A 23,608-nucleotide genomic window follows, 5' to 3' on the forward strand; every position below is an offset into this window, starting at 1 on the left:
GGAGATACCAGAAACCTCCCAGGAGCTAAAATTATGTTTTATTAGGGCATGCTCTCAAAATCTCAAACAAGGTATCTTTTTAACTAGGGAAAACTCTGCTAGGTGGGTCATTATTTAAGCCTCTTGAAAAGGAGGAACTGGTCTTATGTACCTGGAGGTGGATCCTTTCCTACAGACTTGCTTTCCAGTCCTGCAACTTCCAGAGTTTTCCCGAGTCATACAAACTCCATGGGATTTCCTCTGGTCTCTAGAGCAGCATTTTTACTTCCAGTCCCACAGTGGCTTAGCCTTTCAGTCTCCCTGGCAGCTTTTTTACTTCAGGTTTCTTCTGTGCCCTCCTTTCTACCAGTACATGCCGAGAGCTGCACATGCCAAGGAGCTCTGAGGAGAGGAGCAGTCTCTCCTCCTGGCCAGAGAAGTAGTCAGGGCAATGGGAAGGCCTTCATTCCTGCTATTGAGTCACAGTCTTTCTGCATTAAACAGGTATAAGATATGTACACAATAAACTGAAGACAAACTAAATATTTCTACCATCTGCTTTGAGGCATCAAACAGACGTAGGATAAAATAGGAATCCATAACGGCTTTAAAAATACAGTGCAATCTGGAGAGAAAACAAGTGAATGTTTATGTAACACAGCTCTTCGTGAAAAACTGTAAGAAGTAAATTTTTGACATGTTAATAATTTTTAAAACTTCTTAAATATAATTGGTCAAATTTATCCAGATGCCATTTTGAAGAGTTACTGTTGTCTCAGAGCTAGATAAGAATCTGTAGGTGCCTTTTTCCCTCAATAGATGGATAAATATAGCTTACATAATTTGCAGTGTATAGTTATTGCTGCCCTCTTTTCTATCATAAATTAGTGTTTTTAATTAATCTTTTTTGTTTATGGTTGAATTGCTTCTCTTTTGGCTGACTTCACCCCCTGTAGGAGCCATTCTACCCAGTGGTGCAGAAAACCATGTCTATGAAAAAGAGCTTGATGAATCACAAACATGCATAATTTATACAAAGGATTGTTCTTGTATTATACAGTGTATGCAAATGAAATGGCCATGGGACAAGGATTTTCATAATAGGACTTAGTGGGAAGTCAGTGCTGAGATGAGGATCAAGCATTTGATATGCAAAGTGGGGGGATATACCTATGAGTTTTCAGCCAAGTGTTCACTTATGATAATTTGTTTATCTTTTAGAAGGTTTCAAAGAGACTAAGTATATTTATCAAGAGTGTAATAACTGAAGTGCTGACTCATCACCAAACTCTCTTATATTCCTTTTTTTGACACTACAGTGATATTTATTTATTTTTGGTGTGGAAAAGCATATAACAGATTTTTGAAGTGTTTTGAATTGGTCCTGAACAAAACACAAACTTTAGCACAGAATAACAACTGGAAGGTTTCCTGAGCTAAGCTTTTCAGGTGAACGGTCTGGATTCAGACAGAATGACAAAAAATGTCTGTTATTTGGGAGTGAAAGCTGTTCTTCTCAATACATGAGTTCTCGGTAGACTTTGCCTTTAAAATGTTACATTTTGCTGGTATTCAGGCCATAGTTTCACAGTAGGCAAGAACCGGATGAAGAGAATTCTTGATCTTAAAGGCATTGCATTAATGCAAATTGATGTGGAAATTGGTTCCTTTGTATTGTAGCGTAATTTCAAAATCAGTAGCTTATGGAACATACCAAATCATGGCCATCTAGTTGAACAGATTTAATTGTACTGCACTTAGAAGGATGTAATGCCCTTTGAGGATTTCTTTCTTATTGATAACATTTGTATTTAGAAATATATATATGTATATATATATGTGCAAAAAGATTAAAGTAGTATYCCAAGCTGCTAACCTAAAATTAGGAATATGATTGCAGAAAAAATGATTCATACCGCACATCAGATGGGCTATTTATTTTATTATGATAATGAAGCCCATCTTTTCAATGAATTAAAAACCATTTTGAGAAAAGCAGGTGGTTCTAAAGTTGGACTGAGTCAAGAGGCATCATACTTATAAATGAGGGRAGTGGTGATTAGTAACACAAGGTGCTGTTGGTAAAAGTTGTTGTCCCAGATTTGCTCTATGCAGTTCAAATCATTTACTAGATCTTCAAACAATGCTACATGTCTCTTATACAGCATAAACTGTTTTTTGCTTGTGAACTGTCCAGTAATAAAGAATTAAGAATTTTATTGACAGCAAAGTGAATTAAAAAAGACCCAGAACTATGTCTCTTCTCTGTCTAGACTATGTCTTCTTCAAGGAGAGGCTTCTTTAATCTAGCCAAATTGAAAGAATTTCCTTCTTGTGCTGGACTGAGGTGGTTTGTCTCCCATGTCAGTTCATTAAAATACTGACAGCTGTTACAGACATTGCAAAGGTGGTCTTCAGTTCTGCCAACTTCAGCAGTCCCCTGGAAGGATGAACACCAAGTTAATGCGCTTAGGGACACATGGCAGGAACATAGTATTTTTAACTGTGTGAAACCCTCCTTTGTTTCCTGTTGTATGTCAGTGTACTTCCAGCTGCAGCACAGAGCAGAGTTCAGTCTTCTGAACTGTTTTATAAAGAAAATGTCAGCCCATTATGCAGTTGCAYTGCAAAGTGGCAGTATGGAAAACTGAGTGTCAGTGTTAATAAGTGTTGCCTGTCAGCCTCAACAGTCCTGTACTGTCAATTTTCTAGTAAACAGACACTCAATGTGAAGGATAGATTATTTTTGAATAACTTATTCAGCAAAACTACTGAGCAGTAAACCTAAAGGTATTTTTTCATAAGTCCCTCCCAGGTAGTTACTGTTGTGTGTATTCAGTGCTCTCCATCAGTGCGCCAGAATTAATTTTATACTGTGATGCACATTTATCTGTGTATGTAGTTACTGTATGTGACTTCAATGCATGTGTATGCTTCCTGAATTCTTCAGAGTTGGAGACGGATGGTAGCTTCTTATTTCCCCACTGGATGCTTCTGCTTCTCCTTAACCAACAAGTTCAAGGATCCTGTTAGTAGAAACTGTAGTGCTGAAATGACTTTAAAATAAAATAAAAATCTCCAGATAAACATATTTCTCAGAAGTGTGTAGACGACACATATTACTGAAGCTATACCTTCAAGAGATATGGRAAAAACAGACAATGAAAGGGAAGTGTTGGAGATTTTATCTCCATAAGCATTTAAAATTTCCCATTTGGTAAAATGGAAGCATTGAAGCTGACTCTTTCTCTCCAGGCACTCTTGAAGCTCTTTACCTGTTCTCATTTTTATTTTCTCTGTTTCGGGGTTCCTTACAATTGCCTTTGTAGTGCACCTGTCTCTGGACCTAACCATTAACGTTTCTTTGCTAGACAATTTCTTCTCTTCTTGTGAAACCAGACTTGTCTAGCTTTTGGGTAGTGACTGGATTTTCTTGATTTTTATTTCTTTTTTTTCTCCTTTTTTTTTTAACCTGCTGCTTGGTTTCAAAGCATCCTGTCATCACTAAACAAAATTAGTGTGATAAACTGGAAGGTCCAGATGTGACTCTCATCTACCCTTCCTTGCTAAATAGTGYTTGCCTTCTTGGTCTTGACTCTTCTCCCATTCTTTGATGGGAGGCCCAGCAGGAGTGAAGGAGGGTATCTTTGGAGTGGTGGAGGGACTCTAGGTGCAGCTCTAATGAGTAGGAAGCAAATACATGGACAGGGAAGAAGGAGAGAGAGGGAGGTGGAGAAGGTAATGGTCCACAATGAGCAGGGTCATAGTGACTTGAAAGGCAAATGGACTTGTAAGAAAGGGGATTGAAATTAATGGAATACAGGGGAGGGAGACTGATATGTTAGGCTAGTCAGTAGGCCTATGGGAGATGTGTAAGGTAGAGCAGTGGGGCGTTCCTATTTGCATAGCACTGGTGTATGTAATTTTATGCAAGTTTTCTCTCAGACTTTGCAATGCTTTTCTATGAGTAGGTATATCCTGCAGCCATGCTAAGGCTGGGGATCTTAAGAAAATCATAATTAAAAAAAAAAGATATGGGGAGAAAAGTGGAAAATTGAAGAGAAAGTAGAAAAGAGCAGTAGAAAAAGTGATAGGCAGGATAGAGCAGAAAAGAAAATAAGCCATCAAAAGAATAACTAATGGAGGAAAAAGCTGGCAGCAGTTGTATAAAACATTGGAAAATTGGAAACGTGGATCTGCCATCCCTATCTTTGAGGGAGTAATGTTGGAAACTTCTCAACTATTGTGCCAGTTACCTGATTGCTGTTCCTCACTGGAGACAGTTTCTGAACAAAAATTGCCAGTCCAAACAGTTTAGGAAATCTCACAGAAAGATGTTTTGTTTTAAAAAAGGAAGGAAAAAAAATAGTGACAAAGTTTCTTGACTTATCTCAGTTGACAAAGATTAGTCGGCTTTCAATGTGTGATCTAGGTGTATTTAATACCGCAAATGACCCGCAGTGACTGCACAGTCATTCACAACAAGTTCTTTTTTAGTCATTTATTTGCATTAGTGTTCCCTTCCACTTGGGTGCTGGAACATGCTGATTTCCTTGGGGCAAGACTGCCCTAATGAGGTGAGAAAGTTGGCCTTTTATATTAAAAAAAGAAAAAAAGCTTCACTCTGTTCAGTCTATAAGCCCCTCTTCTATAACAGTTTTCTGTTTGTAATAATCTCAATAGAAAGAAGCATTTCTTTACTGATGTTTAACCTTGTAATGCATAAAGTTATCTGAATAAATAGTAATATTGGTTGCTTTGCTCAGGGAAGCTGTATTTAACTTGAGTGCACTTTCTCTTTAAAAACACTCTTACGTGCATATGCTGATGAATGTGGAGAACTGTGTATTGATGTTCTCTTCAAATGAGATTTTTCCTTTTGTTTTTCCTGCTTTTAGATGTGACAAGTTACCAGACTCTGTTACCATGATCTTACTGATATCATGTATATTTTTCTAGATACCACAGGGTTTTGTTAGTGAGCTGATGTAAAACTTTGTTAATATGAAAATATTTAAATGCTTGAAGAAATTTTAGTATCTTAAAATAACTATATAAGTCTAATGTGATCTAGTGCCACTGTTGACATTCAGTTGTATTTTCTCATTTCCTTTCGGTTGATTCATTGTGTGACCTACAGTAGGGTGCTAAATTCTCCTGTGCACAGTTTAGCCAAATGAAAAATGAATGGAACACTTATGTTGTGAGTCTTTAATATTGCTGAAAAATATTTTGATGTCTACAGAGAGAAGATGTGCTGGAATTGCAGAACGTTAATGCTTCAATATTTATTTGCACTAGTATCACTTATTTTTGGAAGCACTGCAGGTCTCACAGAACTAATTTTCAAGGAAAAAGTATGTAAATTAGTTTCCCACTTCCTGCCACTGTTTTTCTGTCTCTTTTTTCTTCTCTTCCCATCCTGCTTTTTAAATTAGACTTCTAAAAAGTCTTTTAAAAAGTAGCCACTGTGGTATGTGTTCATTATATCTGCTATTCATCTTGCCCATGGAGCCTTAAGTTAGATGACTGAAATCAGGACAGCAGTTGCAAGCAGTTGAATTGATGACTTGGAGGAAAAACTAGCAGGTGAATTCTTTCTACTGTTGTTCCTTGGTTACTAAGAAAACAGTGCATTGCATTTCTGCAGTTAATTAATCTAGTTAATAATAACATGATCCCCATCTCTAGCCCATCAGTAAGTAATAAATGTAGAGCTGCAAGTGGGCAGAGAGTGGGAAGTGGGGCTGTGATACTGTGCTCCCCAGGAATTTGGTTTAGAAGCTAGCAATCCAGGGAGAGCAGAAGGTGAATTGTGTAGAGAGAAAGCTTTTATCTGTGTGAAGGGCAGAGGCCTCCAGCTTTTCCTGGAGTTTCCAACTTAACAGGATCAGGAAGCTAGAGCAGAAGTAAAAGAAAAGAAGCTCCGTGCAGAAGTGAAATCCTGTGTGGGAAAGGAATGGGCTCCCATTCGAGAATGCTGGGGAACAGCCTCTTGTGGAGGGAAGTTTTGCAGAGTTTTGGCCTCAGTGTGAACCAGGAACTGCTGCTGGTAACAGTGGATGTTCTCGCTGAGCTCTGATCTCAGCATGACTGGAGCACCTTCAATGTCTGCTGAGAAAGCAGTCTCACCTCTTGCAGTAGCTGCTGTGTACTGAATGGTACTGGCACCACTGAAAGACATAGGTTTAGTAGCTGTGCTTGGAACAATGTCTCAGCCTGTTGTCCTACTTCAAGGAGTGTCTGATCTACTTCTTTAACCTATATGCAGCACAGAGGGCTGAATTAGGTGGTAGAACTTTTGTAGGAGAGGATGTTGGTAGATTGGCTATATCAACATATAGTCAATTTACTAAATATTCAGTCAATAATCCTCAGAAAATAATCAATAGTTTAGTTTTCACAGAATCACAGAATGGTTGAGGTTGGAAGGGACATCTAGTCCAATCCCCCTGCTCAGACAGGATCACCTAGAGCACATTGCCCAAGACCCTGTCCAGACGGCTTTTGAGCATCTCCGAGGATGGAGACTTCACAACCTGTCTGGGCAACCTGTTCCAGGGCTCAGTCGCCCTCACAGTAAGAAAGTTTTTCCTTATGTTCAGATGGACCTTCCTGTGTTTCAGTTTGTGCCCATTGCTTCTTTCCTGTCCCTGGCACCACTGAAAAGAGTCTGGCCCCATCTTCCTTACGCCTTCCCTTTTTAGGAAATAAAATCTAAAAAGCTATTGTTATCCAGTCAGCTTTTTGATCTATCATCCCATATGAATAATACTGCATAGAATTCATGATGTGAATATTTGCTTGTTTGAAAGCACCAGATATGCTGTGATTTAAAAAATCTTAAAGTAGTTTTGTCATGGTGAGATGTCCATATGAATGAAATCTTTGTTTCTTTTCAGACAAGAGYAGTTATTTGTATCTTACAAATAATAAAAAATGTTGTTTGCCAGAAATAGTCTTTAGAATAGATATTCTGTGTATAGCATTAGATACTTCTCTTTAAGTTTCACTGTTATTAATAAATGTGATTTCATTTTTTTCCACTATGGCTTATTCCATGCTATAATATAAAACTCTAGACATTTCTAGTCATGTATTTTTGTTTTATATGTACTTTTGTGTTGTAGCTCCATTTCTGTTTACATATGCAATTAAGTTAACAAGCAATGGATGTATGTAATTGGAACAGCGCTGTGATGAAGTGCTCTTAAAATAAGTATGCACAAGTATAAATGTCTGGAGATATAAAATATTCAGAGGGTTGAATTAATGACTGGGAAAGATGTTTTGATGTTTTGGAAGTTACTTTTAAAAAAATTAATCAATTATGAATTAATATAAAGTTGTTTGATTAGTTGGCAGCAGTAGGTGTTGTCTGTGTGACTGTAAGGGAAAGAATCAGTGTAAGGCAATCAAATTGGTGAACTGACACTGCACATAATGGCAGTACAGTTCAGCAAGGTTAGACACAGCCCAGAGCTCCACACTGGAGCCCACATCTACTCTGTGAGGATATTCAGTCAGCTCATACGCGCGGCATAATGAGGGCATCTCCTAATGTGCTACAGTCTGTGGGATCCTCAGGGGAATGAAGTGGAGGCAGCTGTGACGTGGTCTGTGCTGGAATTTCTCAGAACTGACTGTAGCGAGGTGTTTTTCTGTTAGCCTAAAGCTAGCTAAGCTGCTGACTGTTCTTTTGCAATGACTTTTGCAATGTTCTCTGTGTTTAAAGATAGAATTGTGTTTTGTGATTTAAAAGAAGCTTCTATTAGGCAGTAATAGTAGCTGTTTTTTTAAAAATAGATTTTGAAGGAAGTAAAAATCGTTAACTATAAAAAATGATCTGTAATGTAAAAGGCTCTGAGATTCAGCTTGAAATGATTTTTAAGGACTCTTTCTGCAACTTCATATGAAACCCTATCTCTCCCAAGTACCTTATGCAATGTTAGCTGAAAGAAGGTTTCCATTGTGTTTCTAGTGTGCATGTGTATATATAGCTGGTTAATGGGCTGTATAAATAATGATTGTGCTTCTTGACTAAATGATCCATCTCGCTGATATTGCTGTGGAGCATATCCATTGTCATTAGAGCTTAGCTCTAGAGCCTGTATGCTGATTTTGGTGAAATCTCAGCTCTTTTCTTTTCTCCCCCCCCCCCTCTTGTAGCAGAACTAAAATCACACTTATGGTTTCAGCCAGAAACCATGAAGTCAGTGTTATTGTACGTTTCTGTCACATGAATCTGGAAATGGTTGCCCTTTTCTTTGGTTTCTGTATTTAAGATCAATCACAAAGAACAGTCTAAATGTAGTATCATAGATCACAGAACTGTGCGCTGGAGGTATCGCTTCAAGCACCTCTCAAATTCTCATCTTTCTAGGATGTATATATAAAATTAAAGTGAGAATTTTCTGAATAAGCTTTTAAAAATATCAAGTGATTGTTTCTTCAGTTTTAATTCCCTTCACAGGAGCTGCCATTTTATTGATGCTGGTTAGCAGAGGGCCCAGTTTACAGTACAAAGCTGGAAAGTTTGGATTTTTTGTTTAAAACATTGGAAATCAGAATGCTTCCAAGCTGTGATACATCCTGCTAAGTTTTATTCTAATTAAATGTTTAAAGGTTTCTTTATCAGCCAAAATAGGTATAGAGTTTGCATCATAGAGCTTCAGGGTTTCTGCTTTTCAATACAACTGCACACATGAAAATGTAGAAAGACTGTACAGAGTTAGCAGGATGGCTTTGATCAAAAATCATTTGAAATTAGTGTTTTTTGGCACCTGCTTTTATATGACATGATAGTATCAATGAATAATCTGAAGGATATCTTCAGGGCGTATCTAATATCTACTCCTTTTATTTGAATAGCCTTTGCTCAGCCTAATGAAACAACACAGGCTTTAAGACTTATTTTTGTTATCTCTAACAGGTGCAATGGTATTTTGTGTTGGCTTGCCTTAAGCTACTGCTGTCACATGGAAAATGCAGGCACTGCTCAGCTGTTTCTCCAGCCTTTTTCCTCACGGGATTGAAGAAAGATTTAAAATGTATATTGATTATTAGGCAGAACTAATATATTGAAAGGTAGTGAATATATATTGTGCTGCTGACCTTAGGTTAACCCCTTCTGAGTAACACTGATAAATGATTGTTATCATTTGGGACTGTGGTCTTCTCATCAAGATTAAAAAAAAAAAATTATATATATCAGGACAGAACTACCCTCTTTGACATGTTAGTTGAAAATGAGGAAAACAGCATTTGCTGTAAAGATTGGATGCCATTGGATAGTGGTAAGCCTCCTCTAAGAGTGAGGAAAGACGCAGGGTCAGAGATCAAGGTTTTTCAGCAATATTGGTCGTTTCTCTCTTCGTTCAGCTGAATGTCTTTGCCTTCTCATTTTGCTATTTTTAATCAATTGGAATGTTTTCAGGATCCCAGGTTAAAACATACTGGCCTGTGGGTTGATCCATACCAATTTGGGATTTTTTTTTTTTTTTTTTTAAGTTGAACGTCTGCATCTGCAAGATGTCCAAGGGTACTCAGTTTGGCTGATTTGTGTCTTACCAGACCAACTTAGGGGAAGATAGTTTTTCTTGAAACTCTTGCATGCTCTAGTGGAAGTGTCACTCTCAGGATGCCACTTCGGTGTGTCTGAGAAACTGACTGCGGGTCAACGCAGTGGTGGTTCAGGAGGAGCTGTTGAACTGACCCAGAGCCCAACTCTGTGCAGTGCTGGTGCCTGGCATTCAGGCAAAGACATGAGAGAGGCAGCGGGAGAACTGCTGCCCCCCTCCCCCCCACACCTGTTTCTCCAGAACATCTCTGTCCAGAACATAGCTGCAAGGTTTCTGCTTCTTCCTTTTCATTTCTTTCTCCTGACAAGTTTCAGAAAGTGGGATCAACAGAAAATCAAGAATCGATTCCACTTAGTTGTGGGGGCAGTTATAAATCTGAGATTTAAGTAAAATAAAATACTGTTATTATCAAATAATTTGTATAATTATGCAGTTGATTTAAATTGTAAAAATCTACTATGATTTACTTTCTTTGCTAAGTATTTTGAAAATAGTGGATTATTAAGGAAAAAGAAAGACACCTAATATAATAATTGCACTGATGTTACCTGAGCTTTGTTTTGTTTAGTTTCTGTAAAAATATGAATATCTGCTGGAAAGAAGAATAACTGGAAAACTCAACACAATGTTGTATGTTTTTTCAATCTTCATTTTCAAAATATAGTTCACAGTTCTGATGTAACAGGCAGATACAGTAAAAAATGGGGTGTTTGGGAATGCCACGAATTGTAGAGATATCTTCAGGAAGTGGATGGCAGTTCCTATATCATAGAAGAGAGAAAGATGTGTGTATTTTTATGAATTGATCATTTGGTAGCTCTTTATGCAGAAATGATCCCACAAACTCTGTATGTTATATGCTGTAACAAGACAGTTGAACTGAGTTTTAGGATTTTGAGGGGTGCTCTCATGATTATTCCCTGAGCTTTCTGATTATTTTTGATTTCCTAAAATTAACATTATAGAGTCTATAATGCTTTCAGTCAGTCTAGCAAAAATATTTCTCAGTTTGGGAAAGAGAAAACTCTCTTCCAGTATTGTGTTTCTTTGACTCATTTCCTAGTTGCTGTATTCTTCCTCGCAGGATACAACCTTTCAGCAAAGGAAGTACTCATAAGCCATGAGATGGGTGCTGCCAGTGTAATATAATTCCCTTTTGTAGTGAAGGCAGAACAGAAACAGAAGAGTGCAGCCAATTCCCCGTGGTATGGAGAGAATGCCTATATCCTAGCTGCAGTAAAATGGAAAATTTTATAGTAGAGAATGGAATTAACTGATTATCTGACAAAAAATATTGCATCTTATGTACTTTTATGTAACAGAATTTCCATAGGAATCTGATCATGGTGGAGAGACCAGGCATGGAGCATTTCGCTGTATAAGAGGTGTTCATAGCAAGCAGCTAAGTAAGCCGAAGTAGATATAGGTGTAGGGCATTCTGCACACACAAACATAAATTAACAAAGTCTGAAGCCTTTTAAGATGACTTTCTGCTCTGTAGTAACACAAAATGTCTTTAAAGCCAGCTTTACGAACTTCACCAGGGTAGCTTTGGCATTGGGGAATACTTGTTTGACAACAACTTACAAAACTGAAAGGGATGTCTTTTAGATGAGGAGAAGAATCCTTTTCCTTGCTCAGGTTCAGTTGGGCTTTTCAAATTCTTTTGGTAGATCAAATATTAATGTATATGTTAGTTTTATCAATAGCATTTTAAAGACTCTAGTGATATCTGAAAATGACATCTACTGGGTCCCAAGGTCTGATACAATCTGTGCAAGATAGGGGCTTAATCTGAAAAAAAAATTGTTTTAGAAGTTTAGCGTATTTTAGAAAGCATCTAATAGAATTTTTACAATCGTTCCTACCAATTTTGGCAAAGTTGTTTGCATGAAAAATTTGCATCTTAAAATGAGGTCTATTTGATTAAGGGGATATGACTAGAGAAAAAAGAGTAAATTTGAATTATCCCTTGCTGCTCACCATGTGTAAACCACCGATACTGCCAAGAGAGATCTTGAGCGTACCAAGAGTGACTACATGGCAGGGAAAGGCTCAGGGAGGAATGGATATATCCCACAGATAAACTCCTGCCTGCGTGGCTGGTGTCATGGACAAGTCATTGGCTTTTGTAACCACAAGATGCTCTTTGAAGAGTGAGGACTCTGAGGAAGAGACAAGATCTATCTGACAAAGTAGGGCAAGAGCAGCTTTGCCAACCGGCTTTGCTAACGTTGTGAAGAGGGCCTTAGAAGAAGGCCCTATGAAGACCGATACCTTAAGAGAATTGGAGGCATGGAGGGGTAGAGAGGAAGTGCACAGTGAGCAGTAAAAAAAAGAGGAGGCTTTCTCATTTACTCTGAGTGGCATAACTGGGGGCCATCTCAGGTGCCTGCACACATACACCCACAGCATGGGAAGCTAATAGGAGCAATTAGGAGACACTGCACAATCACAGAGCTTTCACTTCACTGAAATCAGAGATGTGCCGGGGTAGTTCACATGCCTGGAGTGCTGTGATAGATGAATGCAGGATGGATCCACTTAAAGACAGGCAGGGAGGGCAAGGTGGAGGGGTTGTACCTTATGCCAAGAAGCAGCTCAAATGCATGGAGCTTTGATCTGGAGTGAGGGATGAGGCAGCTGAGAGCTTATGGTAAGGATAGGAAGGAAGATGAACAAGATGGGTGTCACGATGGGCATCTGCCACAGGCCACCCCGTCAGGAAGAGGAAGTGAATAACTCTTTAGACAACTAGAAGAAGCTTCACAATCATAGCTTCTCAGTCTCATAAGGAACTTTACTCTGACATTTGCAGGAAGAACAATGTGACAGGCTGCAAACAATCCTGGAACTTTCTGGAATACTCTGAGGATAGTTTTTTGATGTTGCACAAGCAGACTATGGAAGGTGCTCTTTTAGATCTGATATTAGTAAATAAGGAAGAACTGACCAGGGATGTGAAGTTCAGTGGTGTTCTTCATTAGAGCAGCCATGGGATGATGGAGTTTAAGATCCTGAGGGAACTGAGGAAAGTGATTAGGAGAATTACATCCCTGGACTTCAGGAGAATGGCCTTAAGCTTGTTTGGGGGACTAGTAAGCAGAATTTCTTGGGAGACTGTCTTGAAGGGCATAGGCACTCAGGAGAGCCGATTGARCTTCAGTGACAATCTCCTCAAAGCACAAGAACGGTCCATCCCAATGCACAGGGAAGTGAGCAAGTGTGGAAGAAAGCCAGCATGGATGAGCAGTGAACTCCTGGCTGAGCTCAAACACAGAAAAGAAGTACAGAGTAGGTGAAAGAGATGAGCTACCCAGGAAGAATATAAGAAACATTTCCCAAGCATGCAGAGATGGAGTTGAGCCAATGCTTAGCTGGAGCTAAAATAAGTAAGGGATGTGAAAGGAAAAATGAAAGGTTTCTACTTAGTACATTGAGCAGTTGGTCCATGTTTTCCTCAGCCTTCCTTTTAGTGCCAGTGGGTTAGGGGACCCTAATGACAAAGGATGTGGAAAAGACCAGGGTACTCAATGCTTCTTTTTTCTCAATTTTTGCTGGTAGGGTTTGTCCCTAGGTACCTGTACCTAGTGACAGAACCTGGGGAGTCAAGAACCACCCATGGCAGAGGAGGATTGAGTTAGGGGCCACTTAAGCAAGCTGGACATACACAAGTCAATGGAACCAAACGGGATGCATCTGAGGTTGTGGAGGGAGCTGGTAGATGTTGCAACAAGACTGCTTTTTGTCATCTCTGAAAGGTTATGGCAGTCAGGAGAGATCTCTGATGACTGGAAAAAGGCAAACACCACACCCATCTTGAAGAGCAAGATGTATTGGGCAGTTGTTTTCCCCTCAGTCCCTAGGAAGATTAGGGAACAAATTCTTCTGGAAACCATTTCTGAGCACATGAAGGACAAGAAGGTGATTGGAAGCAGCCAGCATGGCTTTACCAATGGCAAATCATTCCTGACCAACTGCATTTACCACCTACTAGTGTTGTCCCTCAGGGACAGATGCTTGGGGGAGGGGGGGGAGAATGCTGTTTAATGTCTTCATTAATGACCTAGGCATTACAGAATCACAGAATTGCAGAATGGTTGAGGTTGGAAGGGAACTCTGGAGATCATCTAGTCCAACCCCCCTGCTCAAGCAGGGTCACCTAGAGCACGTTGCACAGGATCGCGTCCAGGCGGCTTTTGAATATCTCCAGAGAAGGAGACTCCACCACCTCTTTGGGCAACCTGTTCCAGTGCTCTGTCACCCTCACCGTGAAAAAGTTTTTCCTCATGTTCAGATGGAACTGTCTGTGTTTCAGTTTGTGCCTGTTGCCTCTTGTCCTGTCACTGGGCAYCACTGAAAAGAGTCTGGCCCAATCCTCTTGACACCCTCCCTTCAGATACTTGTACACATTAATAAGATCTCCTCTGCGCCTTCTCTTCTCCAGGCTAAACAGGCCCAGCTCTCCCAGCCTTTCCTCATAAGAGAGATGCTCCAGTCCCGTAATCATCTTTGTAGCCCTTCGCTGGACTTGCTCCAGTAGTGCCACATCCCTCTTGTACTGGGGAGCCCAGAACTGGACGCAGTACTCCAGATGTGGCCTCAGCAGGGCTGAGTAGAGGGGGAGGATCACCTCCTCCGACCTGCTGGCAACACTCTTCCTGATGCACCCCAGGATCCCATTGGCCTTCTTGGCCACAAGGGCACATTGCTGCCTCATGGTCAACTTGTTGTCCACTAGCACTCCCAGGTCCTTCTCAGCAGAGTTGCTTTCCAGCAGGTCAGCCCCCAACCTGTCCTGGTGCCTGGGGTTATTCCTCCCTAGGTGCAGGACCCTGCACTTGCCTTTGTGGAACTTCAGGAGGTTCCTCTCTGCCCACCTCTCCAGCCTGTCCAGGTCTCTCTGATGGAGAGATGGATGTGTGCTCTCAGCAGGTTCATGGATGATACAAAATCAGGGGAAGCAGTTAATATGCTGGCAGGTAGAGCTACTATACACAGGGACCTTCACAGGTTGGAGGAATGGGCTGACAGGATCTGAGGTTGAACAAAGGCAAATGCAGAGCCCTGCACCTGGGGTGAAATAACCCCATGCACCAGTACAGGCTGGGGGCCAACTGGCTAGAAAGCAGCTTTGCAGAAAAATACCTGGGGATCATGGTGGACAAGTTGGACATAAGCCAGCAATGTGCCCTTGTGGCAGAGAAGGCCAACAGAATTCTGGACTGTATTACCAAGAGTAGCTAGCCAGTAGTCAAGGGAGGTGATTCTTTCCCTCTGGCCTGTGTGAGGCTACATCTGGAGTGCTGTGTCCAATTCTGGACTTCACAGTACAAACAAGACATTGCCAGGCTGGAGCGAGTCCGGTGGAGGACCATAAAGATAGCTAGGAAACAAATGCATGATATTTGAGGAGAGACTGAGGGAATTGGGTTTGTTCAGCCTGGAGAAGAGAAGGCTAAGGTTTAAGAGAAGGTTTAAGAAGCTAAGATGGCAATTAGTTCCTGTCAATGGGAGACTGAATGGAGAGGGGTTGCCCTCTTTTCAGAGGTGCACCATGGTAAGACAAGGGGCCACTGACTCAAGTTGGAACAAGGCAAATTCCACTTAAATATGAGGAGAAAAAAATTGGAACAGGTTGCTCAGACAAATTGTGGAATCTCCCTCCTTGGAGATATGTAAATCTTGAGTGGGCCAGGCCCTGGGCAGTGCAGCCATCAGGACCCTGAGCATGTTCCTCCCTTCCCCTGGGGGTTTGGCTGCCTGGGTTTAGGGCCACCTTAGGTAATGAAGGTGTGCAGCTTTGAAATGCCTCAGCCATTCTGGAAGCTGTTTGAAGAAAAAGCTGGAAAATGCCTCAGCAGCCCCCTTACTCCTTACCAGGAGCTCTGTTTAAGCTAAGGTTCTCACCCTTGGTCCCTGCCTGAGCCTTGCTGCAGCCATGCCCATGCCTGACTGTGTACTCTGTTGATCCAGATCCTGACCCTGACTCGTGGACTTGACGTCATACCTACCTTGTCTCTATGGACTTATCTGGTGATCACTGGACCATGGCTGACTCTGATCGCTCCAGACCTGAACCTGACTTGCTGACTTGACTCTGAGGCTTGACCTTGGATTTACCTCATCCCTATGGATTTGCCTGGAGATCACTGGACTCTCAGCTGAGCCTGTCACTGAACCTGTTCTGCTGTCTTTGTTTGGGTACTGTGGCACTGCAGTGCTTATTGATGAGGCTGCTGCCTCAGCCTGCCGTGTTCTCGTGCTCAGCGCTTGACTCTTCTTCCTTTATGGAGGTGCTCTTGCTGCTCCCTGACAGTAGGCTAGCTTTGAAAGCAGTGCTGCTTAGAGAAGGGTATAGGCCTAGATGACTTCCAGAGATCCCTTCCAGCCTACGTGATTCTGTTGTTCTGTGATTCTGTGAAATATGGCTGTGTTTCCTTGCTTACAGCACTCGTGGAGCTTTAAATTATATTGACTGCCTTAGGAGCCTCTGGGTGGCTCCTTTATTGTTGGTATTTAGTTATTTTTATTATAACAGATACAGAATCATAGGTGGCCATTTACTAAGATAAATGTTAAAACAGTGAACTTCATTCTACTTTCTTGTCATGAAATGTAGACAAAGAGAGGGGGCAAATGGCTGAGTTCTTGAGGCATTTCCCTTGAAATCTGCTGAAGAGGATTGCAGAAGGGACAGCCTCCCACACTTTTGAAAAGCTGCAAGGACAAAAGTCTGCAAACTGTGCTAAGTTGGTACCTCTGTCATGAGAGCTGCTTGTCTTAGTACAGCTTGGCTTCCACAAAACCTGTTTTCTAGGGTTGCAYAGGAACAAGTAAGATTTGCTGTGCACGTTCTTACACCTTGTGATGTGGTCTTAATTGTGCAACCCACTGTGTTCAGACTGATTCTGTCTGTGCCAGGGGAATAAAAAAAAATGGTAAGGTTCAATGTGCTTCTCTTTAGTTGTTGGCTGCACTCACAGTGGGTGAGTATGAGGCACAGCGAATCTGCTTTGCTGAGCTCGTGCTTACTAACTTGCAGACTCCCTTCTGAAAGATCAGGGAAAAGGTACATGCAGCAAAGCATCTGTTTCATGAAGTGTTGAATCCATAGTTTGTTTCTTTGTTTTGCAGCAGTTGAGCTGTTCCTTCTGGAAATCCACTTTGAAGCTTGCTCAGAGACTCAGGGTAGGAGTGACTTCATCACTTTTGCACCCTGCTAGCTCTGTGACTGTGGTGCTAACATGGCACTCTCCACTTCCGCCTCTTAGAGCCACTTTCACTGGCTTGTACTGTGAATGGAAAGCCCGAGTAGAAAGGAGAGAATAAGCAGATGCTATCAGCTATTATAGTGCTGGTATCAACTGTGCTGAGCAGGATGGAAGTGTTCTACATTTTGCTATGTTACCTTAAGTCTGCTCCCACACACTGCTAATTATAATCTTGGTATGATCTAATTAAAAAAAAATCTGTAATGCCTGATTGATTCTACAGCCATGAAACCATGAAAGCCAAGGGGGCTTAGCAACTCTGAAGGATCCCAGCCACAAAGACAGGCTCCAACACATACTTCATGATTATTGGGAGGGGAATGTTTGATAAAGTGCAGCAGTTCTTTCTGTAGATAAAATGAATAAATGGGGTTGGTAATTATGGATATTGTCAGTAAAATTCTCAATATTAAAAAATATACTTTCCAGATAATGTGTCCTATTAAATAGATTTCATGCATGTGGTGGCCTGTGCAAAAATATAAACTGCAGTTAGTTTTGGGGGAAGATGGCTGTTTGTGCAGCCATTTTTGTACTTGAAATTGTTCTTAGTAAGCAGTCACTTCTTTTGTACTATAATTTCTAATTCTGACTATGCCTCTAAAGCCCAGTGTGATTTTAATGGTTTTTAGTCTAAATTTGAATATTGCATGCTTATTTGTTTTCACCAGAGATTTGCTATTGATTGAATTCTTAAATGGTGTCCCTGCTGGCAGAATTGCTTCCTACCAGTTAGCATCTGTCTGCTGGATCAGGGACTCTGTGTTCATATCCTTGCTTTTGCTGACATGAATAAGATGGCTTAGCACATCTTTCTTTCTTTGTCTCTCCCTTTCTATTTCTAGTTCTCCACCTCCATAAATCCTTCTTCTGTCTTTTCTCTTTCTTCTTCTCTGAATTTCTCACATAGTTAAGCTAACAGAGGAAGGTGTGTGGGATGAGGAGTAGAAAAGGGGGAGAAAAAGTAAAAGGGAGAGTGGAGAAGACAAAAGGGAAAATGTGAGAGGTGAGGAGGAGGTGATAATGAATGTGGAAAATAGAACAAAGAAGGAGGGGGAATGGGTGAGGGAAAGGGTAGATTAAATAAGGAGGGCATGGGAGTGGGAAAGACTCTGTTCATAGACTTTCAGTTGGAGATAGAGCAGTCACTTTTTTTTCTGTTCACAAGAAGAATAATTAGAGAAAATATTGGTTCTGAACATTTTTTGCCAGGCAGTTAATTTTCCAAAAACATGAATGCACCAACTTTCTTTCATTCCTACCTGTAGATTGAAAAGGAATCTTAAAAATGGCTATATGGATAACCTGTAGTTATTAAATGTGTCAAACAAGTTAGTCTGTCCACTGGTTAGGGTGAGAAAATATCTCCAGGGACTCTAACTTTTTCTTTTGATGGATGTACAAATTTTTGGATGTAAAGATTCAGTTTTGGCAAAGTGAATCCAAAAGAGTGTTGCATAGTAGTTACCTATTCAGCTTATTTGCTTTTATGAGCTTGCAAAGGGAAAAGGTGGGATTTAACTTTTGGGGACTCTCTTAATCATTGCCTGTTGGAGGCAAAGCTGGGTGGCAGACAGAATAGCTGGGGAAGTGACTTCCCTGCTCCTCCACAATCTCATGTAGCCCACCTTTCTTTTCTGTTTGTGAATGTTTCCCAAACTAGCCCTTTCTCTGGTATGGAAAGGTTGAAGGAAATCAGTGGTACTCCCTCCAACAGACTAGACATGATGGGTGGCTGTTCACAGACTGTTCTTTCTCTATTTAGACCAAACCTCTTTGGCCTTTTGGATATGAAGGGCTCAGAACTGATCCTGTGCTTGCAAAAAAGGATAGAAATGGTGGGCTTTTGCATGGGAATGACTCTGCCCATCACTGCTGAGCCATTTCCCATGCATTTTCCATTTTTTTGTTCTGTGCTGTGCAGCGGGGACATTTGACCTGTCATTTATTGCTGCTATTCTGTCCATTAATACAAACTGTTGATTTCATTTGCTTATAGTCAGGATTTCTTTGAATATGTGCACCAAACACTGCTGTTCACACCCAGCCCTCCCTAAGCAATTTTATGGCGCTCTGCAATTACAAATTAAAATGGAAAGTGTGCTTTTGCTGCTTTGCTTTGATGCAGTTGCAATGATGTCTGGGGAAATACTGCAGTGGAAAAAATCTGTGTTGAAGTAATTCTGGAAATCATGTTCACGTTAGAAATCCCCAAACTATACTTTATTTAAAAATGTTTTAATGAGCTGCCATATTCAGTGCATTAATCTGTCAAAGAGAAATGCATGGGAGTGCACTTGAAATCCCAGAGCAGGATTGAGGGAATGTGTGATAGAAGTGACATGCTAAGTTTTCATGGCAGAAGGCATGGATTTGTTCTCTCATACCTTTCTCAATATTAACTCATATGGTGGGAAGCCATTGCAGACTCTTAGTGTGCTATAATAAGAATGAAAGAAAATCCTAAATAAGGCAGATATTATGATATTCTTTGGCAATCACAAACATTATTTCAAAATATACTTCTTTGGGAGATATTGCAGAGGAAAAGACTTGTGGACAACCTGTAGTATTTCTTCTTCATGAAGAGGAGAACAGAACTGGGAAAATGAGATTTCCTGGTGAATTATATCTTGGGTGAGGATTGTATTTTTCATTGTGAGGAATGTCTGTGGGAATATTGCTGTTGTTATTGTCACTTAGATTGCTTTAGCATCTAGGAACTGTAGGCCTGGGGCCTACTGGAACTGTGCTCACAGCATCCCACAAAAACAGTTATAGTCTGAAAGAGTTTATAGTCTAAATAGACAGGCAGTAGCATGCAAAGAAAGCGTGTGAATATCCTGGTTAGCATAACAGATGCTGGTCTCAAAATTTACATCGTAACCATTGTCAAATAACTTATAGGCATCATAACATAAGAAAATTTAAAGGAAGGGTTTGAATAAGATGCACGTCCCTCATTTAGCATATTATATCTTCCAACCAGCCTAGTCTCAGCTTCCTCATAATGTTCCTATCCTCTTCTTCAGAGACACTTTGTGGAATGGGAAGTAGAGAGTGGGTAATGCCACAGAGATTGTCTGTACTGTAGTAAATCAGAAGTTACCAACTACAGGTTTTCTCAGGGCATGGACCTTATGAGGATGATGTGACCCTCTCGGTTTCTGATTTTGTGTTCCTCATTGGAAATTATTGTAGTAGCTTGTAACACTGCAATCCACGGTGTGTTCAGAACTGAATTTCATTTGTTTTCAAAATGTTATTTTGTACAGATACAGCTTTTGGTATTTCTTATAGAAATAGTAAACAATGCAATATCAGACTTTATACACTACTGAATAGGTGAAAATATTTTCTGTGAACACTTACAATGAAGAGGAGCATAAAATATTATCAAAGACCTGCTTTGAAGTTATAATTTTAGGCAGAAATATAAATGAGAGTTAAATTAAGGGAGAAAATGGTAAAAAAAATACTATTGGAGAATGATTGAAATCTAAATGTTACTCTTTTAAAGTTTAGTTACTTTTAAATTGCACATGAAAAGGAGTTAGAAAATGGCRGTAAGTTTGGGAGAGGCAAAGGATTTGCCTGTAGGTCTGAATACACAAATATGCATGTAGTTCTGGGCTGTGTGAAGATGAGAAATAAAAGACTGAGGAAAGCAGCAAGACTCAAAAGGAGAGAGAAAAAATGCATGGATAAGTATCATGCAGAGTCAGGAGCAATAAAAATGAAGTGTAGGTTGTTCAGACTCAGATCAACTTTTATTAAACAGGCATTGCTTCACCAAAGTTTCAAGCACCTGACCTTGGACTGCCATCTGATATGTCCACCTAGATTCCTCATATAATGAATGGAGAAGAGGATTTCAGAAGATGATCTATTCTGTGTGCCACCTTCCCCTTTTAATTAACTCTAAAGCACAGTAGGTATTTCTAGACTTGTATATTCTTGTATAGCAGAAGAAATTAAATCCCATCATGTTTAGTTGAAAAAATCTGAGACAAATCCACATGTTGGCAGTCACCAGGTAGAAAGAAGTAACATATTGTCTAAAGAGCAAAAGTAAATTAGTGACTTCATAGAACAATTGCATTTAATTGATTAATGCCGGATAGGAGAAGAAAGGACAGCTAACTAGGAAGCCCTGGGGGTGATGGCCACAGCTTATTTTCATTTTAAATCTAGATGTGTACACATTTCTTCTAGTATCATTGCCAAACTGTGACTGTGTAGTGTGATAAATGATTATCTAATGTAATCATGTAGTTTATGGTAATAGGGATATGTAGTTGGAAGAAAAAATATAACTTTTCCAAGATCAATACTGATGTTGTTTGGTTAAACAGGGAAGAAGTTGCACAGGATATTTTTCTGTGGGATATTAATACTCCCTGTAATACTGGAGACCAGAATAAAAATTTCTACCTCAATTTCTTTCTTTCTTTCTTTTTTTTTTTTATGTTCATAAATTTCAGCACCATGCCTGTTACATAGCCCTGGTCCGTTCTGCTGCAGGAGTTACCTGCTTTTAAACTCTGTCCAGCTTCTTACCTCGCCCTCAAAGACTCTCCTACTTAAATTCCTATTTGGGTCAATTGTTTTGTCTTTGAAATTAGTAAAACATTTTCATTGCAGACTAATTTTTAGGGATCAAAACATGGCTCATCAACTCACTTGAGTCCGGGGTAATACCAGAAGACGACTTTCCCTTTTTGCCTCCCCCTCCTCAATACAGCAATCAGTCTTGTAGGCACTTCTTGTACCTTCAAGGCCCTACTTGTATGTGTGACTCAGTAGRAAGCTAAAAGGCTGCTGCATGTTCTTACTGTTCTCTCCTTGACTGTGAACAAACCTACCACCTCTTCACCTTCAACTTTAAATGTGCTTAGCTGTATTATTAGAAACAAGTATGGTAGATACTTGCTGAACTGTGAATTCCTTGATCTAGTTGTGCCAGAGGAGTAGTGAAAAGGATAAGAGTGGTGCTATGACTATCAAGTCCTGAATGGTATTCTAGATCTTCGCTCTAGGTCCTATGTGAATAGGAGGATACTGTTAGCATTTGAAATCTCCAGCAAAAGCAACCAGCAACCGTAGTGAAAACGCATAGGAAGAAAGACCTCAAAGGACAAAATACTTGGGTTTTGTAGTTCAGAAATTCTTGGGACCTCTGTCTTCCTTCTTATCTGAACCAGATACTTTGTTAAATTTTACATCTTGACTTACTGTTACTTTTCTGGTATCCAGGAAACAGAATTTCTTATTTACAGAGCATTTCCGTTATTGAGGGTGTACGCACAATTAAGACATCAAACAGGGAAACAGTAAACCATTTATAGCAAGAGGGGACTGTATAATTTTCTGGTTATTCACAAATATAACCTTAGCATATAAATGAGTAAAACAATTCCAATCTTAAATGCTTGAAACACATTCATTGGAACTTACCTTGAAAATCTGTGGCTGTACATTGTATGAATTCTTTATTTGCATCATCAGCAACGTACAGCATTCTGAAAGGCAATGTAAGCACACTGAACTGAAGTTCAAAACCGTATAAATCATTTCTTTAACTCAACATCTAAAAATATAATTGTTTTAGACTGAAGAATTATTTCAGTATTGTTAAAGCATACTCCTGATTATTAAAAGTTTCCATCAAAACATTTATTCATTTCAATTTGAAGGATAGCACAATACATGATTATTATTAAGCTATAACCAGAAAGATTCAATTTAGATTCAGTTTGTTTATGTAGCTTATAAAAGTGAATTCAGGATTTTCCATCAAAATAGTAGGAGCTTGATACAGAGACTGTGATTGGCTTACAGTTGCACAAATATTATTACTGTGGTTCTAGTTTTCTAAAGAGTAGAAACAATTAAAAAAAAAAAAAGTTGACACAATTTAAATGTCTAAAAATGTCTAAAAATTGCCGTGCTCTGACTTTTCAAAAGAAGTCGTTTCTTCCTGAAGACACTTCAACAGTACCATTATCAGGGCTTGAACATCCTCTAGATGTGTGGATTTTCTTATTTTGTGTGCAAGTGTGTGTTTTTTTTCCTCGAAGGGTGGCTTTCTGAATGGCATGATGGGATTCTGTCTTGTCCATCTAATGTCAACAAAAATGCTTTGTTTTTAAAAACAAGTGTTTTTTTTCCCCAGATAACAATCACTGTAGTTCTTCTAGAACTCAGAATGGAGCAACTCTGTTTTTTTATAATGATTCGTCATTAATCATGGAAGTGTTTTATAGCAATTTAAGCTCTATTTTACATCTTCAAAATACTCCCTCTCCCCCTGTTAAGTTCAAGTGGTTTATCCCGATGTGCTGCAGGATAGAGGTGTTTYGAAGTTAAGGCAGAGTGTGCAAGACAATACTCACCGTTTGGCAGCTGCATCATGGATGGCATTTCACATAAGCATTCTGCCTCTTCAGGAGCCCTAAGTTATTGGGTGATCAGATGCAGACAACACCAAATTGGCTCAATGTGCAAGAGGGCAAAAGAAGCACTGAAGGGGGAAGAGGCAGATAAGTAAAAATGCTGGGGACTGGTTGGGAGAATAACTAAAATTTTAAGATTGGTAGGAGGCTGAAAGGCTATAAGMTCCATTGCATGAATTCTGCTTTGCTGACAGGATCTTTGACTTGAGACAGATGAGGATGCAATGAGCAAAAGGACCTGTAAACACCTGGCACTTGAAATTAGCTGAAACTGAAAAATGGAGCTTCTAGTTGTCCGAATTGAAAGAAGGCCAGAAAT

The 23,608-nt window shown here is 39.9% G+C and overlaps 1 protein-coding gene across 1 annotated transcript in view; it reads left to right on the top strand.

The window, feature by feature from the left end:
* Positions 1-23,608, top strand: part of RIMS1 (regulating synaptic membrane exocytosis 1) — a 354,268-nt gene that overhangs the window by 75,435 nt on the left and 255,225 nt on the right. Inside the window, exon 7 of the mRNA XM_026089988.1 lies at positions 3,600-3,620. Coding sequence (XP_025945773.1) covers positions 3,600-3,620 — 21 coding nt within the window. The remainder of the gene's footprint in view (positions 1-3,599; positions 3,621-23,608) is intronic.

This window comes from Apteryx rowi, unplaced genomic scaffold, assembly GCF_003343035.1.
Source record: "Apteryx rowi isolate R43461 unplaced genomic scaffold, aptRow1 scaffold_84, whole genome shotgun sequence".
In the NCBI taxonomy this organism is placed as follows: Eukaryota; Metazoa; Chordata; class Aves; order Apterygiformes; family Apterygidae; genus Apteryx; species Apteryx rowi.